The sequence below is a fragment of the Cryptotermes secundus genome, unplaced genomic scaffold (assembly GCF_002891405.2).
Source record: "Cryptotermes secundus unplaced genomic scaffold, Csec_1.0 scaffold1807, whole genome shotgun sequence".
Lineage (NCBI taxonomy): Eukaryota > Metazoa > Arthropoda > Insecta > Blattodea > Kalotermitidae > Cryptotermes > Cryptotermes secundus.
The window spans coordinates 489,955-511,078 of NW_019721029.1; the positions used below are offsets into that span (position 1 = coordinate 489,955).

The window sequence follows — 21,124 nt, forward strand, 5'->3', positions numbered from 1 at the left end:
TTTCATCCGCACTATGATCCTCGAGTTGACTCAGCCTCTAACAGAAATAAATATCAATATTCTTGGAATATTTCTGGGGGTAAAGGGCGGCCAGCGCGTAAGGCTGACAAACTTACCGCCATCTGTGAACCGATTTTGTAGAAAATGTGGGAGTCTCGACGTCTCACAACCCTATGGGCCTTTACGGCCTGTGAAAGGGATAGCTTTACCCTACCTTATTTACTGTATAATTCCTTCAGTGTTTTGAGCGTAAGAGGCGGGATAGCTCAGTCGGTATAGCCATGGACTGGACCGCCCGGGTTCGATTCCCGTTAGTGCAAGAGTTTTCTTTTTTCCACAGCGTAATGTACTTACGCGCTACATTTGAGAATTCAATAAATCCGGTCATCAATCCAAACCCCGTCTTATATTCACACTCTCACACGTGACAGTATATACAGCATACAGTGTATGTACACTGATGTATTAATACCCGTTTAGAATTTCGCAGGAAGTATCATCACTTGTTATATAATATTTCGTACTGCTTATACTCTGGCAAATAAATGTCTCCATGGCCTTAGGAAACACCTGAAATCCCAATTAATACCCAGGAAAACCAAAACTATGATGTATAAAGTATTCATAAGATCAGTGCTATCTTATGCCTCTGAGACCTGGCCACTGTCAAGATCAGATGAAAGACTGTTAAGTATATTTGAAAGGAGGATTCTGAGATATATCTTCGGACCAGTGGAAGAAAATGGAATATGGAGGAAGAGGTATAACCATGAGCTATACAAACTATTTAATGAACCAGACATTATTGGATTTATAAAGGTGAAAAGGCTTGAATGGGCTGGACACACAATACGTGCCACCGAGAATAGAACGATTAAGAAAATACTTAGTACCAAACCAGAAGGAAATAGGAAAGTGGGAAGACCAAGGTTAAGATGGGAAGAATGTGTGTGGCAGGACATAAGAATTTTGGGTGTAAAGAACTGGAGGAATGTAGCATCGAATAGAGAAGAATGGCGAGCAATCCTGAGGAAGGCCAGGGCTCACAAAGGGCTGTCGTGCCAATGATGATGACAATGACGATGACGACGACGACGATGATGATGATGATGATATTAACTCTGTTCCATATTCCTTTCCAATTCAATACTTTGTTGGTGATACGTTGAGGCCGATTTTAACACCATCTCTCATAAATAACGTACATAAATAGTTAATCGTAAACCATATGCAACATTTTACATGACAACATCAAAATATTGGTATTTACATAGTAGGCAGAATGCACTGAAACATCTACTCGTCCCTTCATTTCTGCTATACTACATAGCTTACGTTCATGCAACCGCGTTAACGCTCGATAATTCGTTGCTATGGTAACCCGAAATTACATAGTTTCAGAGCTTTCATATTACCGTTACATTACCTTCGTATACATAGAGATATATACTTATGATGTATAAAATAGAAACAAAATGCAGTTTTGAAATGAATCGAAGGAGAGACGGAACACTTCATTTAAGAGGAAAGTCACGATTCATTAATTTGAATTTTGAAATAATTCCTTTTGTCACTAATAGCTGGCGTCCAGTGAAGCGACTGAACGAATATGATTAAATTTTAATCTGATTTTTTTATTGATGATGACGTCGCAGAATAATCAGACAGTTCTGGATCGCAGTTACCAGCTATTTTCACATTTCAGAAATACAGTTCGAACTGTTACGCCGTACTGGAAGCTGCATCGGATAGATCAGTGAAATACGTATTGAAGCTATTCTGTTCCAGTCAAAGTTACTTTACGTCTGACGGTTTACCGCCAATCAGTTTGTCTTGGCCCCAATCCCTTGAGACCCACGACCAGTATGTTTTTTCATCTGAAGACTTGCGGTCGTAGTCCTTAAGTAACATTCTATCTGACGAGAGGATGGTTCTTTCCTTTACAATGGTTGCTGGTCTTCGCCAGCAAAGTCATTCTTGGATCCGAGTCCCGCGGAAGTCATGACCATATTTTACTGTCTCAAATTCGAGACTCCCTCAGCCTGGAGGGCCAGGCTCCCGTATTTATATCCTCCAGGAATTGGGTGGCTCAGTTATACCTCCAGGCACTGGGTTCTCTTTTCGTCGCCTCCAACGACTCACAGGGCTACGGTGGAGGTAGTCAAACCCACCTCCACACGGGCATTCTGTTGCAGATGCAATGGAGATAATTGCGTGCTATGTAGAGCTAGCTTAGCCCGCTCCAATAGAAATTCCAGTTTTGTGTTACTGTTCTTGTGACTCGATGCGAAACATTACTGTCAACTCACACTTTAATACATGTCTTATAGTGTACATAGGAAGTTATCCGTTGAACGGTCGGTTACACTGTTGTATAAAACCTGGATTGTGTATATTTTCGTATGCCTCCCCCTTACTGAGTCTGTTCCATTCCGATTGGCTGTCGTAGTTCACGTCATGACTCTGTATAACTGCAGAGATTATGTGCACACACTCTCTCTCTCTCTCTCTACGGCTCTACAGCCATTTGGACCTTGGTCGCTTTTTCAATTTCGGAGAAACATATAACCTCAGTCTTGAAGATTGAAAAAGTCAACATGAAACAGGAAGCAAGAAACCAGAATGAAGCAGGCAGCAAGCAGAATTCTTTACCTAAATCAAACTCGAAGTCAAAGTCATATTGCGACCGACGGTCACTCAATCAGTAAGCCTTGGTGTCGAGCCCCATCTGGGACCAGGTATTTATTACTCTTTTGCAGTTAGGGTCTTGTTTTTGTAGAGCGCCCTCTCTAACCAGAGGACGGGATTGTCTTTTGTATATGCTACTACTCTTTGCCTGCGCAGTATTCTTGGGTTTCGAGTTCCTAGGGACTCGTGACCATATTTTTCTGTCTCAGATTTGAGACTTCCCTTTTTGTTGCCTCCTACGACTCGCAGGGTCACGGTGGAGGTATTCGACCCCGCCTCCATTCGGGTTTCTTTCGTTCGCCTTTCTTTCTTTCTTTCTTTCTTTCTTTACCTAAGTGGCTTACTCTTCGGTTATAAACTTTCAGCATGGACCACATAGAGAACCTCTTCTATTCTTGTAGAGGCGTGTTGACAACGTAATTAATTAGCAGTCAGTCTCGGCGCGTATCGTTATAACAGTGGGCTCTTTATTGTTGTTAGTCCGTACGTGGGAAGGTGTTCACCGGCCGTTGCATAGAAATGGCAGTTCTTCTACTGTTGTGTGTTCGTTGCCATGAGAATATTTACGGAGTCATTGCTTAGCAAATGATTATATTCGTTTCTGCTATTTATCCGTGTTCAAGCAGCATTTGCATAGCCATTGCCTAGAAACGGCCCATATGTCATGTTTTCTTTGTCATGCTTATGAATAAACTTATTTTTTAAAAAAGTCGTCTTCTGGGTTTAGGCACCGTGTATTCTTCGTTTTGNTATTTTTGTTTGAACTAAAACGTTAAAAAGCAGGAGACGAACTTCTGCGTTGCGTGTTGTAACACTTCTGTCTCTGTTTTCAATAATCTCTGTTACACTCGCTTGATGAATGAGAAATTAATGTTCCTTTAAAGATTTTAAGAATATTCTTTTTTAATGCTAGTGGGGTGGGACTAAGTCCCTTGTACTGCGACCACTTCTAGCCTATTGTACTAGCCCCAGATGATAGGCGAGGGTGATTGTGGAGCAATTGTTGGAATGAAGATTAGCAGGGAAAACCGAAGTACTTGGAGAAAACCTGTCCCAGCACCACTTTGTCCACCACAAATCCCACTTGACCAGACCAGAGATCGAACCCGGTTCGCCGCCGTGGGAAGCCAGCGACTAACCGCTTGAGCTATGGCGCGGCCATTTTTATAAGACTTAGTCACCGTCTCTTGATGGCTGAATGTTTAGATTACAACTGGTAACAAATACACAAAGAAACAACATTTTCCATCGTAATATATGGGCAGTGGATTATTTTATTCTCACCAGTAGTATGAAACTCATTCCCCCTTCCGCTAGTATGGACACTAATTCGATAAAATGTATGGCTAAGCTTGCTAAAACCTTGCATTGTATGTTCCTGTACAGTTAAAATTTATTTGTACGGCTTTAGTGAATAATGAAATTCGCGGTTAATATATTGTCAATAAATATCTTCGAACCTTTTATGCGAACATTATAGATACAGTTGCCGATCACAGTGGCCGCGCGGTCTAAGGCATGAAATATATTCGCCCGCTCGAATGATTGGATTGTTGGTTCGAATCCCACTTAAGACATAGTTGTCTGTCTGCGTTTATTCTGTGTTTGTGTTGTCATATGTAGGTAGCGGCCTTGCTACGTGCTGAATCTCCGTCCAAGCAATCCCACCGACTCTTTAAGAAACCAAGGAAACTGGCAACAGCAACCCAACCGAAATTTCCGAGAAGTGTGATCGGCCTGAGTTAAACTTATTTTACTGAATGAAGCAGCCAGTTTTCTTGGTGTGTCCTCGCCCTAAGAAACAGAATTGAAACGAAGAGTTTCACGGATGCCTTATGCTCCAGGTGGGAGCAACACGAATTAAGATAGATAGGCAGAGAGGCACGCGTGAACGAGGGCAGGCAGGTTATATAAACTATTGATGTGTAATTAGAATGAAGTTTAAAAATTTATGAAACTGTATTAGGAATTTGATATCTTAATCGTAATTTATATACAACGATAAGGTGAGATAAGATGAAATTAATCTGAGTATCGCCGGTCATGGTAGCTGAGCGGTCTAAGGCATGTACTGTCTTCGCTCGCTTGGAAACCGGGATCGTGGGTTCGAATCCCACTCAGGGCATGGATGTTTCTGTGCGTTTTTCTGTGTTTGTGTACAGGTAGAGGCCTTGCGACGAGCTGATCACCCGCCCAAGGAGTCCTACCGTATGTCTAAGATCTAGAAAAACCGAAGTGAACGGAGAAGTTCTTGGATGTAGGCCTAGGCCAACTGGGGCTGTAGTGCCAAGGAAAAAAAAAGATCTATAGCTAACATTCTCAACTCTCTGAGAGAGCAACAACCTTATTTATTCTGTACTTGGTATATTTTCAAGCTCGTTCAGTTGGGTATTTTTCCGATACGGTTGAGTAATAAGCCAACGTTTTCTCTGGTGTAGAGAATGCAAGTTAGTTTCATCATTTGGCCTTCTTCCAATGCGACTGGAAAGAGGAGTACCACCTTCTTATGTGCTTCGCTTCATGCTTCGACCTAGAAGGTGAACACAGTATGTCCACTTGAAACTTCAATTATCTTCCTCCAGCCTATATCTCGTCATATCCCAGAAGACAGTACCCTTTACGGTTACGAAAGCATGAAATCCAACATGAATGAACTCTGAGGAACGGTTGGATTATGAAGTCATTCGAAAGAAAGTTATTGAGGAGCTCCAGAGCCGGTCTGAACGTTGTAGAGAAGAGAAATGTCTTGCTCTGCCGGGATACGAACACCGGCCGCCCAGGTTGAGCTTCGCCGAACCGCATTTGGAATACAAACTTTTTATATAATGATAGTTAGTCTTTTTACAGTCTCAAGTGCGACACTATGTTCTATAAAATTTATTAAAAGTTATTCACTTTAAAATTTTATCACTACATGTTTCGATCAATGTGGTTATCATCAGGTGTTAAAATTATTTGGCGCAAGAAATGCTGTCTTTTGTTATGTAAGTATAATATATATATTGTAACGTGTTTTGTTACTGAAGACAGACTGAATTGATTTGCGAATAGGGTTATAAATCGTGAAACCCCGCAACAGTGTAAACAGATTATTGCGATTAGGGTTATAAACTGTGAAACCCCGCAACTGTGTGATAATTAATTGTAGCCGTTACTTGTAGGTTGTTGAATAAACCAATTAACAATTCGAACGGCGTCTTCAATGACGAAACACGTTACAATATATATTGTCACGTGTTGGGTATGTAACGCGACAAATAACTTCATGCCGTTCTGGATCTAGCGAATTTATTACACATTCGCTCTTACATTTACACAGTTTACAAAGTAATCTGCAACTAACTGGTTACTCTGACGAATACTCCTCGTTATGTAGCTTCCGCACTGACAACACAGAAAACAGTTACGTGATAGCTACCACTGTTGCGTAACGTCGTGTTTACAGGCGCAGTTTCCTCGCCAAATAATTTTAACACCTGATAATGACCACATTGGTCGAAACATGTAATAAACTTTTAAATGGTAAAGTGGATAACTTTAATAAACTTTATAGAACATAGTGTTGCACGTGAGACTGTAAAAAACTAATCGACCCTAAACGAAAAGTACAACAGGGTACTACAGTATAATATTTTACATAACATTTTGGATGAAAAATTATAGTTTGAGATAAAAATGCACTCTTCTAGTATTGCATTAAATCATAATTTTGTAACGTAGTATCGTGCAGAAAATGCAATTTAATATTTTAAAATTACACAAAATATATGGAGTTCCATCAATTTATATACTCCCTGTATTTGAACATGGTTCACACCGAACATACGCAATTCACTGTAATGGCTCAGTTTCCAATTCCATCAGAACATTTTAAATTTTCATGTCGTTCTTCAAACATATGCACAGCCTGAACGACAGTTTACGTCGATTTAGTTGCATAATCAATCACGGAGCAGGCGAGGTTGTTCAGCTTGTAGTTTATGGGACTGTGAAAGTATGGGGTTTCCATACAAATGATTCAGAGGTTTAATGGGTTAGGGTTTGACAGTAGCAGTGAACTATGCATTACACATACATTGTTACTGTAACAGACTTAGCAAATTGCTAAACTGTCTATGTGGGAATTTATTCACTCAATTCTCATTTGCAAATATATTCTCCCTACCCCTTCTTTTGTTACATGGGAGAACGCTCTGCAAATACCACAGTTCTTCCCCTTATTTAAATATCGAGACATATTCGGAAATGAAGACACGGTGAAATGTTGCCTGCTGGAATGACTGTGTGGATATTACGATAAGGAATGCGAAACTGATAGCTTTCTTTCACATTGAGCACCGTGAATTTCTAGGAAGGAACCTCTTTCGGTTACTAGCTCATATTTCCATACTGATATAAATTCCATCTTTGGAAAACCATAGATAACTTGAAGTATTGAAGTATTCCAGCTTCCATCCAACATTTACAAGGTCTACCGGTTTCTCTTCTACCTATCAGGCTTGTATTCAAAGTTAATGTTGATAATCTCTCTTCTGAGACTGTGTACGTTTTGCTCTTTTCCGTTATGTGTTAAATTATAAACCTGATAAAATATTTTTTTTTTATTTTAATAAACCTTATACTTGACTTTATATTTTTATTTAATTATGCTATATACATCATCTCTAATGTTACAGTTCATTGTCCTATGAAAAGGAGCCAGGATAGATTAGTCGGTGTATCGATAGGCTACGGGGTGGACGGCCATGGTTCAATTCCCAGCAGATACAAGATACTTTTCTCCGCAACATCCAGACCGACTTTGTGGCCCATTCAGTCTCATATTCACTGGTTCCTGGAGGCTCTTTCTCCAGGTTTAAAGTGGCCGGAGTGTGAAGACCACTCACTTCCACCTAGTGCCGAGGTTAAGAATGCTGGGGCTGTACCTCCGCTGCCCTACACGTCTTTGTGGCGTGATTCTTAACTAAGCACAAGGATAAATTTAGCTTTTCTATGCTATCAAAATGTTTACATTCTTTTTTCTGATTCTGAAGGTGTCCTATGGTTCATTCTTCGGGACAGTATGTGTGTGTGATAGACAGGGAGAGAGGGAGACAGACAGACAGACGGACAGAAATACCCTCCATCCGCCCTTTTTCCCCGCGGTTGAATCTCAAGCATTAATGTTACAGGTACTAGTCTGCCGATTTTCGTGAAACGTGATGTAATACACTGACATTGGTTACGTCCTCACCTTGACGCTTCGTGGCTTCCAGTGATCAACACGACAAGCCGTGGTCGCTGTGTGAAACTGCGAAGTAAAAGAATCACTCGCGCCACAGAGCCCAGGCTCTGAATTTGTGCATGGTGATATATCTTCAGAAGGTTTGAAAATTTAATGAAGTAAAAAAAGGTAAAGCTATCCCTATAAGAGGCCGTGAAAGCCCATAGAGTTGTGAAACATCGAGGCTGCCACATTTTCTCTAGACAGTCGGCTGGTAAGGTTGTCAGCCTTACACGCTGGTCGCCCTTTACCCCGCAGGAAGGTTCCTGATATTAATTTCTGTTAGAGGCTAACTCGGCCCCAGGGCCATAGTGCGGGACTCATCGGGACTCGAACCGCGACCTTCAGGCTTGTAGCATAGTGCCTCAACCAACTACGCGTATCTGTCTGTCTGTTCCTGTTGCTCCCATTTGGAACATAGGGCATCAGTGAAACGCTTCTTTTCACTTCAGTTTCTTAACCTAAGGCAGTTGGCAGGAATCCTTGGACGGAGGATCAGCCCGCAAAGCCGCCACCTACACAGGACAACACAGACACAGAATAAACGCACAAAGACATCAATGCATGTAATGGGATTCGAACCCAGGATTCCAACAATCAAGCCTGCGAAGCACATACAAACATGGACGTACAAATGAGTAGGCTGACATTAAATGTCTTCGAGTTCGTAACGTCATACATTTTAGTGTCCTCATGGTAACTCTGGTAGTTCAGCTCGCACGACGCAACGTCTAAAGCAGTACCCATCTAGAGGCTTCCAAGACCCGATCTTAAGATTCTGGCGTTCATAAGTGAAGATGTAGGGCTCTGCCATTCGTTATTCTTATCCCCAAAGGTTCATTATGCCTTAAGTAGAACGAACTCTGAAAAGAGGAATAAACCTTCTGTCCCGCCCAATAATATTATTGTCTGATTAAGTCCAGAATGCAAACGATTATATTGTGAATGAAACTGAAGTTAAGGTGAAGTTGTCCCTCAGCTTCGCTAATTAATCACACCTCCATGCAGGCGTATGGGGTCCTGGAGTTATAGCTCCATCATTCTTGACCTCAGCACTAGATGAACGTGAATGGCCTGTGCCGTTTTACTCCCGGGGAGAGATCCCCCGGTACACTTTGAATTGAAGTCTGGATGGATCCTAGAGCCGGTCTGGACGCTATGGAGGAAATAAATATCTTATATCTGCAGGGAGTCGAAACCCGGCCGTCCAGCCGGAGTGCATCGCTATACCCACTGAGCTATTCCGCCTCACGGATCAGTCTAACTTATTTACCCTTCGATTCAGATTTTATGTACTTGTTTTGGATTTTCAATGGTTTTGATTTTGAACAAGTTACTATTTATTTCAGTCACCACAATTTATGCCTATAATTACACCATACACCAATTACAACATGTTGCGGCCTTTTCGGCCTTCGTCACGTGATATGTATTTCTATATTCACTTTTGTTTTCTACTATTTTATCAATGCATTTGCGAATTTTTAAAAAATTATACTAAAAATTAAAATGTTAAACATTGAAATAATATGTTACAACTCTTGTTTATTTGGCTTACGTCTTCGTCGTATTTTGAGTAATGTCGTTTTCTCTTGTTTTTCTGGTCATTGTAAAAATATGTTTACATCTGGGAGTAATAATTCTGAACATTATCCCGTCTTAATGATTATTGTTTTCAATAGTTCTTCAAATAACCTTGTTTCTTACAGTAGCTACCTGTTTCTCACCCGCAGAGGTCACAGTTCATGCAAGAAATCACCGTCTATCTATCCATCTCTGTGTCTATGGCTCTACAGACCTTTGTTGAGTCTTGGCCTCTTTTTCAGTTTCTTAGTATTTTTACATAGTCAGTAGGATTCCTTGAACGGGGAATCGGCCCGTCGCAAGGCCACTATCTACACACAGGACACCACAAACACAGAATAAACACACACAGACATCCATGCCTCGAGTTGAATTCGACCCCAATATCCTAGTGTTCGTGAGAGCGAAGACAGTTCATGCCTCAGACCGCGCGGCCACTGTGCTCGGCGCCAAACAGCTCTGCTGTAACTAAATTAAGCACTCTGGGCAGAGGATTGGCACATCCGCTTGGGGCATTTCCCCAGTCAAATGTTGGCATGTGACCACGCACTCAGCAACCGCACTGCCCACACAGTTCCCTTTCCTTCATGAACCGCAGGCCGCGACATGTAATTAATAACCCCGTAGGCAGCCCGTCAGCTCCATCGTCCAGTGATCGGCTAATTACATTACTCCATCTTCACAGATCAGGCCATGTCTTGATATTGTCATTAACATGCTATGAGAACAAGGAAGCAACACATAGAAACCTAACACAAATAACGGCTAAATTCAACGTTTCAGCTCGTAGTTATCGGTTCGGGGGTTTTCGTTTCATTTTCCATCCAGAATATTGAGCGAGTTAATAGAATGCAAGGCACTTGAGATTCGCTTTTTAGTGTCCTCGAGACGAGTTTCGACAGAGATTTTGGTTGCTTTATTTGCTTCTCGTAGAAGGGTCACAGATTGCTTGGGCATGGACAAGGGATACGAGTAGAACAAAAAGGAAGAGTAGAAACTGCAGAAATGAGGGAATAAACCCCTTTTTGTCACGATGGGAATGACGTACTGAAATACTTTGGAGCCTTCAGATCGGTAATAGTGAAGGATCTCCTGTATATAGGGAGGTTTGGTAATATATTGTGACGCATGTAGCCATTGCTAGGCAACGCTCTCAATACACGCACGCAAGAATAGAACAGTGTTGCAAGAAGTGTTTTCTATGTGGGTCAGCTCAATGCCCATTGCTTAGCAACGACTCAGTAAACACGTTCCAACGAATACGCAATGAACGTGTTTTCTATGCTGTACTCCGACCCGTGAGTATATAACCGGAAATCCAGCACGGCTAGAGAAGCGTAGATCTGAATTCAGGGAGTCGGCGTTCGAAGGTGAAAGCAATAAAGGAATTAGACTATGCCAAGGAGACTTAGTGTGTGAGTTCAAGTCTTTACATGTGCTGTAGTTACAGTGATATCTGAAGTCACAGTGAGACTGTAATAAATCCGTTGCCAGGAAACGGACAGTGAACACTAGTGACAGCACACTGTGAAGATTCAGCATTGAGTGATCGCAAGAGTGTTACACTTAGTTGTAGTTACGACTTGTGAGTGATTAAGCACAGGAACAACTTCACCTTTCCCCCCCCCTTGGCACTACAGCCCCAGTGGGCCTAGGCCTACCTCCATGAACTTCTCCGTTCACTTCGGTTTTTCTAGATCTTACACATTCGGTAGGACTCCTTGGGCGGGTGATCAGCTCGTCGCAAGGCCTCTACCTGTACACAAACACAGAAAAACAACACACACAAACTAAACATCCATACCCTGAGTGGGCTTCGAACCCACGATCCCGGCTTCCGAGCAAGCGAAGACAGTACATGCCCTAGACCGCTCGGCTACCATGACCGGCACTTCGCCTTTAACGATGTTGAATTCCTGCACAAGCTCAACGGCACAACATCTTTGGAAATATTTGGAACCACGGAAAGATGGTCGGATAAAATACAAGATGTGATCGGAACGGATCCGTGGAATCCAAACCATGGCACTGTTCCTGTCGATCATAATAATGATAAATGTGTAGTTGTTTTCTGTTGCTGCCAAGTTTGGTTGATTTTTCCAGTCGTTTGCGCTCCATTTCTTTCATTCGCATACGAAATATTTACTAAACGCAATAAAACTTGCAAAACTGAAATCTAGAATATTCGTTTAATATGAAACTCTTGGAGATTTTAGTCCGAGAACCGAATTTCAGTTACTGTCGCTGTTAGCATGCTCATCCCTGTCGAGTAACAGCGCTTCTAAACACGGGCACTGCAGTCTGTTTCCCGTAGCGTGCAGACACTGGGGCACAATGGCGGGACGCCAGTTGTTGCAGTGCGAAATAGAGCAGAAGTTCGCCGCCTCGTCTGTAGAGGTCGTGTTCCCAGTAGAGAACTTCAACACAGTACATAGTCACCTACAACAATAACTAACTTTGTGCGCTCGAATTCCTTTATATTTCTTATCCCCAGTTTCCTGCTTAGCCTGTTTTCAGTGTGCCAGTTGTGTTTATAGGAGTCTTGAGTTTGGTTCAACGACACATAGCTACTGGGCGGGATTTCATGATGAGCTCTATGTTTAACCTTCTGTTATGTGGTACTGTATTGCTTCTAAGTGAAAATGGGCAAACAAAGTGAATGAACATAATTGTGACGAGTAAATAACTTCCAGAGCTACAGCACAGCTATTGAGATTCACGAAATAACACAAAAAGAATACACATAACTTCGTAAATATTTTTAGAAAATACTCGGTTTGATTTCGGATTAATTTTAATTGTACTTATTCTGTAAATGCGTACAAATATATAAAGAAACTAAATACGAGTATATTGTCACTTGTTAATAAATAGACACGGGATTAGGATTGGAGATAGCATTTATTGAACACTTGTAACTACAAGTGACAGCCCTGCTGATATCCACGCTTTAGAAATCAATAAAGCACGCGCTAAGTCTCAATATGTTAGTCTTCACTGGCGATTGCTTGTCAACGACTCCCAACTATTGAGATTCTTCCGCTCCCGTACTCACGTCCTTTCCGAATGGCGACTGGCTCACAAGTAAATCACGACGGCATCTAATTCTCTTGACTGATTGCTAGATTGCTGCTGGCGACCTGTGAAGACTAACAGACTGAGACTTAGCGTGTGATGTGATGATTCGTGAAGTGTGTAAATCAGTGAAGCTGTTAGAGCTACTTGTCTCGCTTCGGTTTCGGGCAAGTTATATAGCCTCGGGTCTGAGCACATAGAAAACACCGCCGCCAACAGATCCTCTATTGTTTTGTGGCGTGTAAAGGGCGGACGTTTCCTAGCGACAAACCGCGTCGCGTGTGTGTTGATGCGGTCCCGTGTTATTCTGTCATGTCATAATATACTATAACGCAATTCCTTTTAGCTCTCAGACATCATCTCTCTCGTCTGTATCCGAAGTTTCGCCACTCTCTTCCAGTCCACACCCCATTCATCCATTCTGTTCCAATTCACCTGCCCCTCAAAATTTCCTGAATTGCAAATGAATTTCAACTGTATTAGTGGGCTCCCGAGATCTCGGGACTGGTCCTTATATTGAGCCAGATTGAATCCAACTCACATCATCACACTATTTATATTTAATTACTATTTCAGTATATCTATCTATCTGTTTATCTATCTATGACTCTACAGCCCTTTGTTGGATCTTGGCTGTTTTTCTTCAGTTTCTTGATCTTTTTACACAGTCGGTAGTACTCCTTGGACGGGAGATCAGCCCGTCGCAAGGCCCCTACCTGCACACAGGACAGCACATACACAGAATAAACGCACACAGACATATCCATGCCTCAAGTGGGGTTCGAACCGACAATCCTAGTGTTTGAGAGGGCGAAAACAGTTCATGCCTTAGACCGCGAGGCCACTGTGACCGGAGTTGCAGTACGTCTACCTCTCCGGAGTGTTACCTTTCCTTTCAGCATTTTGTATGCAAGTCTGATCTTTTCAATATATTTTAATGTCCCTCCTATCTGTTCATCCGTTTCATCAAACTGGTGGTGTTTGATGAAGAGCACACGTATGAAGTTCCTCATTATTCAGTTTTCGTCTGCATTGTTATACATCCACTATTTACATCCGAATATGTTCCTCCGTATTCTGTTCCCAAAACTCTTTCATTTTTTCTGCCCTCAGTATATAGTGTAAGAAAATGATATGAGTTTCATTTATAATAAGTACTGAGCTAAGAAATGATAATTGCAAATATTCGACCCATAATATCAGACCATACTCTGAATTGAATTGTCGCGTTCAGTGTCTTCCTTACACGTGAGATATCAAGTTTTCAATACTGTGACTAAGATGACTGTTGTTGTCTTGTATGTGACGCCGTATAGTCTGGTAGATCAGCACCAACATTTCCGAGGAATCTGCTACCTCCATTCTGAATGTACCCTAACGCTGGAAGTAGCAAGTTCCTTATAAATTTTCGTACATATCTACCAAATTACATGGCATCATATCGAATACATTAAATCTTATTCCTTAAATTATCAGTTCTCTTTCGAGTGTGATTATCGAACAAGAAACCTCATCACCACCATCACAAACACCTATCATGGGTTGGTATCGTTATCTGGTTCCATCTAATCCACATTTTCAAAACAAATTTCACAAAGATACGTTTTAACGTATTCTTCTCCTAAATTTATTATAGCCATGATCATGTCTATTCCTTGTTTCTTCCGTAACTGCGTCTCGGTTTTCTTTTGTTGTTCTAGTGTAGACCTACAAGTTTAAAAATTTCATTTTGTTTTCCTGTATCCAGGAAGATGAGAACAAACAGTATCCGGGGGGCAATACAGGCTCAAACGTCGACCCTGCCAAACTGAACTTGTACATGGTCATGTGCCCAGACGCTTAAGCTCCTTCTTGTTTGAACTCTGTGAGTGGACACTGCATTAAATATTTGTGTTGTTGTTGTTAGGGTGGAGGAAGTGTTCTCCTGGCTGCTTGAGGTGGTGGAGGACAGCTCGGACCTATGGGACGGCGGCCGAATTGTGTGGAGTATCCGGTACGTCCTCGAGGGAGCTGAAAGTAGGACATCGTTTATGCGTGGGGGAGTGAATATCCGGCAGATGCACGGTGGTCATAGCCATCACGCACTGAATGGTGGTAGTCGATCTAGCGCCAAGCATCGGCCGTTACGAGATGGACTTTTGGAGGAGACTCGCCGGAAACTCACTGCACGACTCGAAATTCAGAAAGATGATATCCAGTCGGTGCTACCAATATCAAAGGTAAGGCAGATATCCATTCAGAATAGTTGTAACTGGAACTACTATCTAACATGTTTGTCTTCAGGCTTGGGGTCTTAAGTTTGAAGTTATTCTTTCCTCTTAAGTATTATAGTAAAGAGTCTTCTGACGGGATTTCAATATACATTGCGGTCGAATTTTATGCGAATTTGAATTATGCGCGTTTGAAATAGTGCGGTATAAAAAATGTTAATAAATTTTCACTTTACTCGTAAAGTTTGGAATAATGCGAATCCCAAAAAATATGGTCATATATTTATACTTGTGAGGAAACTTGTCTTCCATTATGCCAGTTTTTGGATTATGCAAGGTCTTCAGGGACGCATCCCTTCAGTGCATAAATTGCACTGTACCTGAGAATGTTCCTTTCCGGAAGCATCCAGTTCAACACACATACACAGCTTGCAGCCTGTGCATTCATGATAATGCTTACATACCAGATGACAATGCAAGCATGTGCAGACTCTTTTCTTCATAAGCTGTGTATGACTCCACATCCGGTGGAAATACCTAGGAGGATAAAATTTGACCATATGAAACAAGTATAATATACAAATATTCTAACAGTAATTCCTCTGATCTTCACTGATTACGAATGTTCCGCTAGCAGTGGTCGCGCGGTCTAAGGCATGAGTCATCTTCGCCCGTTCGAACACTGGAATCTTGGGTTCGAATCCCACTCGAGGCATGGGTATCTGTGTTTATGTTGTTCTGTGCGTAGATAGCGGCTTTGAGACGGGCTGATCCCCATCCAAGGAGTCCTACCGACTGAAAAACGGCCAAGGTCCAAAGGGCTATAGAGCCATAGTGGAGGAGAGATTTACAAACGTGTTTCTGATAAGGTACCACTCGAATTATCTACCCCCCCTCATCCCCCCTGACATACCGTCGGCTACATGGCGATTAATATTCGGAATGATGCACATGTCATGCCTAAGTCTTTTGGACAAGTTGCGTTTCTTAGTCGAGGAGTGTCACACACTGATTTCTTATTCTCTTTGCTAGTTTTCCAGAATGCATATTGAAGCAAAGCTTCGGCAGTTTCACGCAGAAACATGTAGTGTTTCTGCCTTCCCCTGTAAGAATAATAATATATTTAGTGAATTGCTCGAAGATCTTATTAACAAGTAAGGAATCAGGAAGAATGCCGTCTTCTAGGGTGTGACGCCGTATAGATGTAGTGTAAACAGACGTTCCTCCGAAATGTTAGCTTACACTAGACCTACACGGCGCCACATCCCAGAAGACGGCATTCTGCATAGTCACCGCCGCGAAAACCATATATCTTACAAGAAATTTGGAAGTCCGGAAATACAATTCATTGCTTGTCGTTTTGCTTGAAGCGTTCGAGCACACACTTGGTAGCAAAGTAGATGCTTTATAAAGAAAGTTGTATATCTAAATGTCTCCGGTAACTTCCTTATCATGACCCGGTACCTCTGCAAGCCGAGAATTGGCCGTGCGCCTACAGCAGAAGAGTTAGACTAAACGCATAAATGAGGCGTTAGAGAAGTTATCGCTCAATAAGGCGAATAGATAACTACAGTTTGTAACTAGTGACTCGTGACTTTCTTCTCATGTAGACTTTTTCAATTGCTCTTCCAGCCCATTCAGGACCCTCGCTTCTTATTCAGTTCCGTAATCATTTCTCTCAGTCAGTAGGACTCCTTAGACCAGTGATCAGCCAGTCGCAAGGTCGCTACCTATACACAGGAAAACACAAACACAGAAAAATGCATACACACACCAAACATCCATGCCCTGAGTGGGATTCCATCCCACGATCCCAGCGTCCGTGCGAACGAACACAGTTCATGCCTTAGACCGCGCGGCTACTGTGACCGGCGCTCAGGTAGTTTAACCCATTAAAAATAAATATATAAATGTCATATTTCTCCATATAAAGAGCTTCGTCATAGGAAATTATATCGTGAGGTTTGAAGTAGATAAGTGGAACAGGTGTGCTCACTGATTTCCATCTTCTTGAACTCTATACATAAAATAGGATACTATATATGACCATGCGTGTTTTATCTATGTATATTTTGGTAATGACTTTCACGTGTGTAATAGTTTTCACGAACTTGCACAGGTGGCAACCCCATGTTCAAAACTGTGCCATAAGAAGGGTAAAGGTGTGGCTGGAGTCACTGTTGTAGCGGAGAAAGGAGGGCACTACTTAGAGTCTTAAAGGGGGAAAAGGAAATAAAGGAGAGCGAATGGTAAAGATATGAAAGAAAGAGCTCAGATTTGAATTTAAAATGATTTTACCAGTGACTATTTTACAGTGTTTCTTTGCAGTCGGCTGAACATAAGATACTCGAAAGTAGTGTACAATACAAATTAGAGAATTTAATGAAGGCTAGATATTAGCTTCTGAAATCTACAATATTTTTGAAAGGCGGCACATTTTTATAATTTTTTGTATAAAATTTAACTTGAGCATGAAATAATGGATCGGGTTCTTTGGCCAAAAGTAAATATTTTGAAAAGTTTCCTTGTAATCTAATATTAAATATTATCGATAGCCGTTGGATGGTTCTGCAGAGAGATTATGTGCCCCCTTGTAGTTCTTTTGCGAAACTATTTTCTGATCTGAGTTTCCTCATCCACTTTGTGTCTGTGTGATAGCCTGAAGCCCCCTATCATTCATAGCACACATTAGGAGACATACGTTGTACGTATATATATATATATGCATGTATGTACATATTTACCTACGTATGTACGAGTATGTATATGTGTGTTTTTCTATGCGCGTGAGCATGCATTATGACGTATTTTTAATATTTGCATCCTGCTGCGTGATTATAACTAATAATACAAATTCCACCGTCAACGCAACTATGATTTATTAACTTTATTTCATATATATCTTGTATTTAAATCAACATCTAGATGCTAGAATATAAATGTACATAGAACATCGTCATTTTAAGCTTACGTATGTAAATCTGAATACACGCTTTACAATTCAGTAATGAAACTGCGTAAATCACAACATCTGAGAATGACCCTATAAGGGTCGAAACATGTAGCGGAACATCAGTTAATAAATTATAGTTTCGTTGCCAGCGGAGTTATTATTATTATTATTATTATTATTATTATTATTATTATCTGGTTTCGCAGTTACTTAGCCAACAGACAATCTCNGGTCAGGCAGGTAGTCATTAAAGGCACAGATATTTTCACTTTGTTAGAATAATCTTCTTTTAGAAAATAGTCCACAGAAAAGAGGGGTTTTTATTAAGGTGGATGGTGAGATTGAAGGGAGAAATTTAATTGGAAGTGCGGGTTTGATGTGGCGCTGCTTTTAGATTGCTACCCCAACCCATTTACTTTCTTACCACCACCAAGAGAAAATTAAACCAGGATTTAAACTGATATGAAATTTCTGTTTTCTTCCCCAATTCGTGGATGGCAGCACTTCCACGGTACGGAAGTGTGCTGGCTCCTTATGTTGAGGCGCGAAACATAAGGAGGGCGTTTGTCATTCCTAGAGAAGTGTGTTACAAATGCAACACGCCTGGGATTCTGGGGACGGAGTCCAGAGCCGCTCGCATTGTGACCCCATAATTCCTTACTATCTGACAGTTTATAAATTTCTGCTCCTTCCTGTTTATGGCAGGTACCTACACAAAGAATATATTTATTTGGACTTGATCACTTTCCTCACCGTAAATAATTAACGTAATGCACGATAATAGACATGAGAGACGTACATATTGTGACGTATAGATCCATTGCTAGGCAGTGGCTCAATAAACACGTTCCCTCAGATACAGATTCTTGGTAAATAGCCCGTTGTTGCGTTATAAGTGCAAAAATACGCGACAATAAAGGACGTCCATTTTTAAGTAACGGGGCTATAAACACCCCTACGAATTGTTGAGAGACGATGTTTTCCGTGGAGTCTCCTCCCGAGGCTACATAACGAGGAATTCCAAGTGAGCAGTCAGTCTTAGATTAGTAAATTATGTTATATAATTAGAATTGGAGAATTAGGTCAAGTTCTGAGGGTCGGCAGTCCAAAGTGATTGAACAAGAAATAGCAAGAAAACTTTATAGTGATTCGAAGTGATACTTCCTGTGAAAAATCCATTTCCAGGAAACGGACAGTGTATCCTAGTGATTTGTGAAGCGGGTAGATTAGGGGTAGCGCTATTACTGTTTGTGGTTAAAACTGAGTGTATTATTTTTGTTTTATTGCTACTGAGGTGGGACTAAGTCCCTTCTACTGCGGTCAGTTCTTGCCTATTGTACCAGCCCCAGATGATAGGTGAGGGGGATTGTGGAGCAATTGGTGGAATGAAGATTGACAAGGGAAACCGAAGTACTCGGAGAAAACCTGCCCCAGCGCCACTTTGTCCACCACAAATCCCACTTGACCAGACCCGGGATCCAACCCGAACCGCCGCGATGGGAAGCCAGCGACTAACCGCTTGAGCTGTGGCGCGGCCTTTCTGGTAGTAAGTGCACTTCATTTATGTAACCGCTATGAAACTCGTTGACATTTTGAAGGGAAAATATGCAATTCCTCGTCTTTAGCTACTGTTTTCACAGATAACCCTTCTGTTGATCAACTCTTAAATACTTGTATCATAACTCTCGAGAGTAGCATTTTCTGGGATATACCGCCGTGCAGTCCGTTGAAAGCCAACCGAATTTTGGAGGAGCATATCGTCTCCATCTGCCTGCTTGTCACCTGCCGTCAAGCAGATATCTTGCTCGGCTTATTCTTCGACCCTGAAGATGGAGGCGATATGTTCCTCTGAAACGTCGGTTGACTTTCAACGGACTACACGACATTATATCCCAGAAGATAGTACTCTTCATAGCCAGCGCTGTGAGAACCTCAAATCTTACATTGTAGCCCTTGAGGTACACTTTGAAATCACAATTTCACTGAATTTCCACTCCATAAACTCTAAAAGTTCTGGAAAATCAGCTCCATAGAATAAACGGCGCCGCTATCCAGATGCAGAATTTTCGCGAAAGTCGAGATTACAATACCAACAGGCATCTGCGCCTGTCGTTTATTGGTGCTATCTGCTGGTCTTATCCGTAACTACGACATGCCACAAATTATTACTAACACACGTCCATAATGTTAAGTATAGGAGGCATTGCCGCTTTCTAGGTATCGGATAACACGTTGATATTTCTTTCATAACCAAGTGTCAATATTCACACCTTAGTTAGGTACTTCATGCACTGCCAACGGTTCTTTTAACTTGACGTCATATCCACTTCTCTGCATACTGGATACTCACAAATCCAAGCGAATTACAATTAGTATACACGCAGATCCTTCACACAGCTGGCAGAGTATACATAAACGTATTAAGAATCAAACAGTAAACCATAATACTAAAAACAAACAAAACAAACTCCGTGGTTTTAGTCCTCAAGCGAACTACACCGACCGAGGGACTGCCGCTTGTCGGCGAAGTTAGTGCCAACTTTAGCTGATAGAGGGTATCACGTGGACAGCGCAACGAATCCCCGGCCGTCAATTTAGAATCGTAATTGTTTCTAAAAAAATCTTATTAAGAGATATAACGCCGTCTAGTCCGCTGAAAGTCAATTGACGTTTCGGAGGAATACGTTGCCTCCATCTTCATGGTCGAAGAATAAATCAAGCAAGAAACCAGCATGAAGCAGTTACCAAGCAGAGCCAAATTCTTGTTGTTCATTCCTAAGTTACAAAATAATGGATTTCCCTGAGAGTTTTAGCCTGGTAGATCATTCTCAACAAAGTGTAAGGGCTTGAATGTGGTAAAATTATTCTGCAGTGAAGCAAGTCAGTGTAGGGAATACAGCAGCGCTTCCGAGACCCTGGATGCTGCCTCCGTCCTACGTTCGAACTGACACAAAAGTCAGGTCACGTATCCAGTTGACACTTTGGTAAACGGCAGTAGACGGAATTTTCTTTTTGTGAATTTACCGTTCGACTGGTGCACGTACAGACAAGACAGTCAACCACAATTGTCTTCCACTACTTCTATTACTTGGTGACCTGTTTCTATCGTCTCCTGTAATGTGTCTGGAATACAGTACACTGTAAGTCAACACAATGCCCAAGAGTCAATAATGAAATCTGTCAGATTCAGTGTCATTTCTGTACAGCACTCAGCTTCTCAGAACTACGAGTACAGTTTCAGAGCTTCTTGTCGGATTCTTGTTCTCCGATACCGGGAAGATTCTTTTATCCTATCGGTACTTCTCTTTCTTACAGAAATATTATAGGTTTATGAGATTAACATATAACCTT

At 41.6% G+C, this 21,124-nt stretch overlaps 1 protein-coding gene across 1 annotated transcript in view; it reads left to right on the forward strand.

Moving 5' to 3' along the window:
- LOC111875333 (transmembrane protein 132E) overlaps positions 1-21,124 on the forward strand; it is a 536,521-nt gene that overhangs the window by 403,611 nt on the left and 111,786 nt on the right. The window contains exon 4 of the mRNA XM_023871491.2: positions 14,517-14,829. Within this exon, the coding sequence (XP_023727259.1) occupies positions 14,517-14,829 (313 nt within the window). The remainder of the gene's footprint in view (positions 1-14,516; positions 14,830-21,124) is intronic.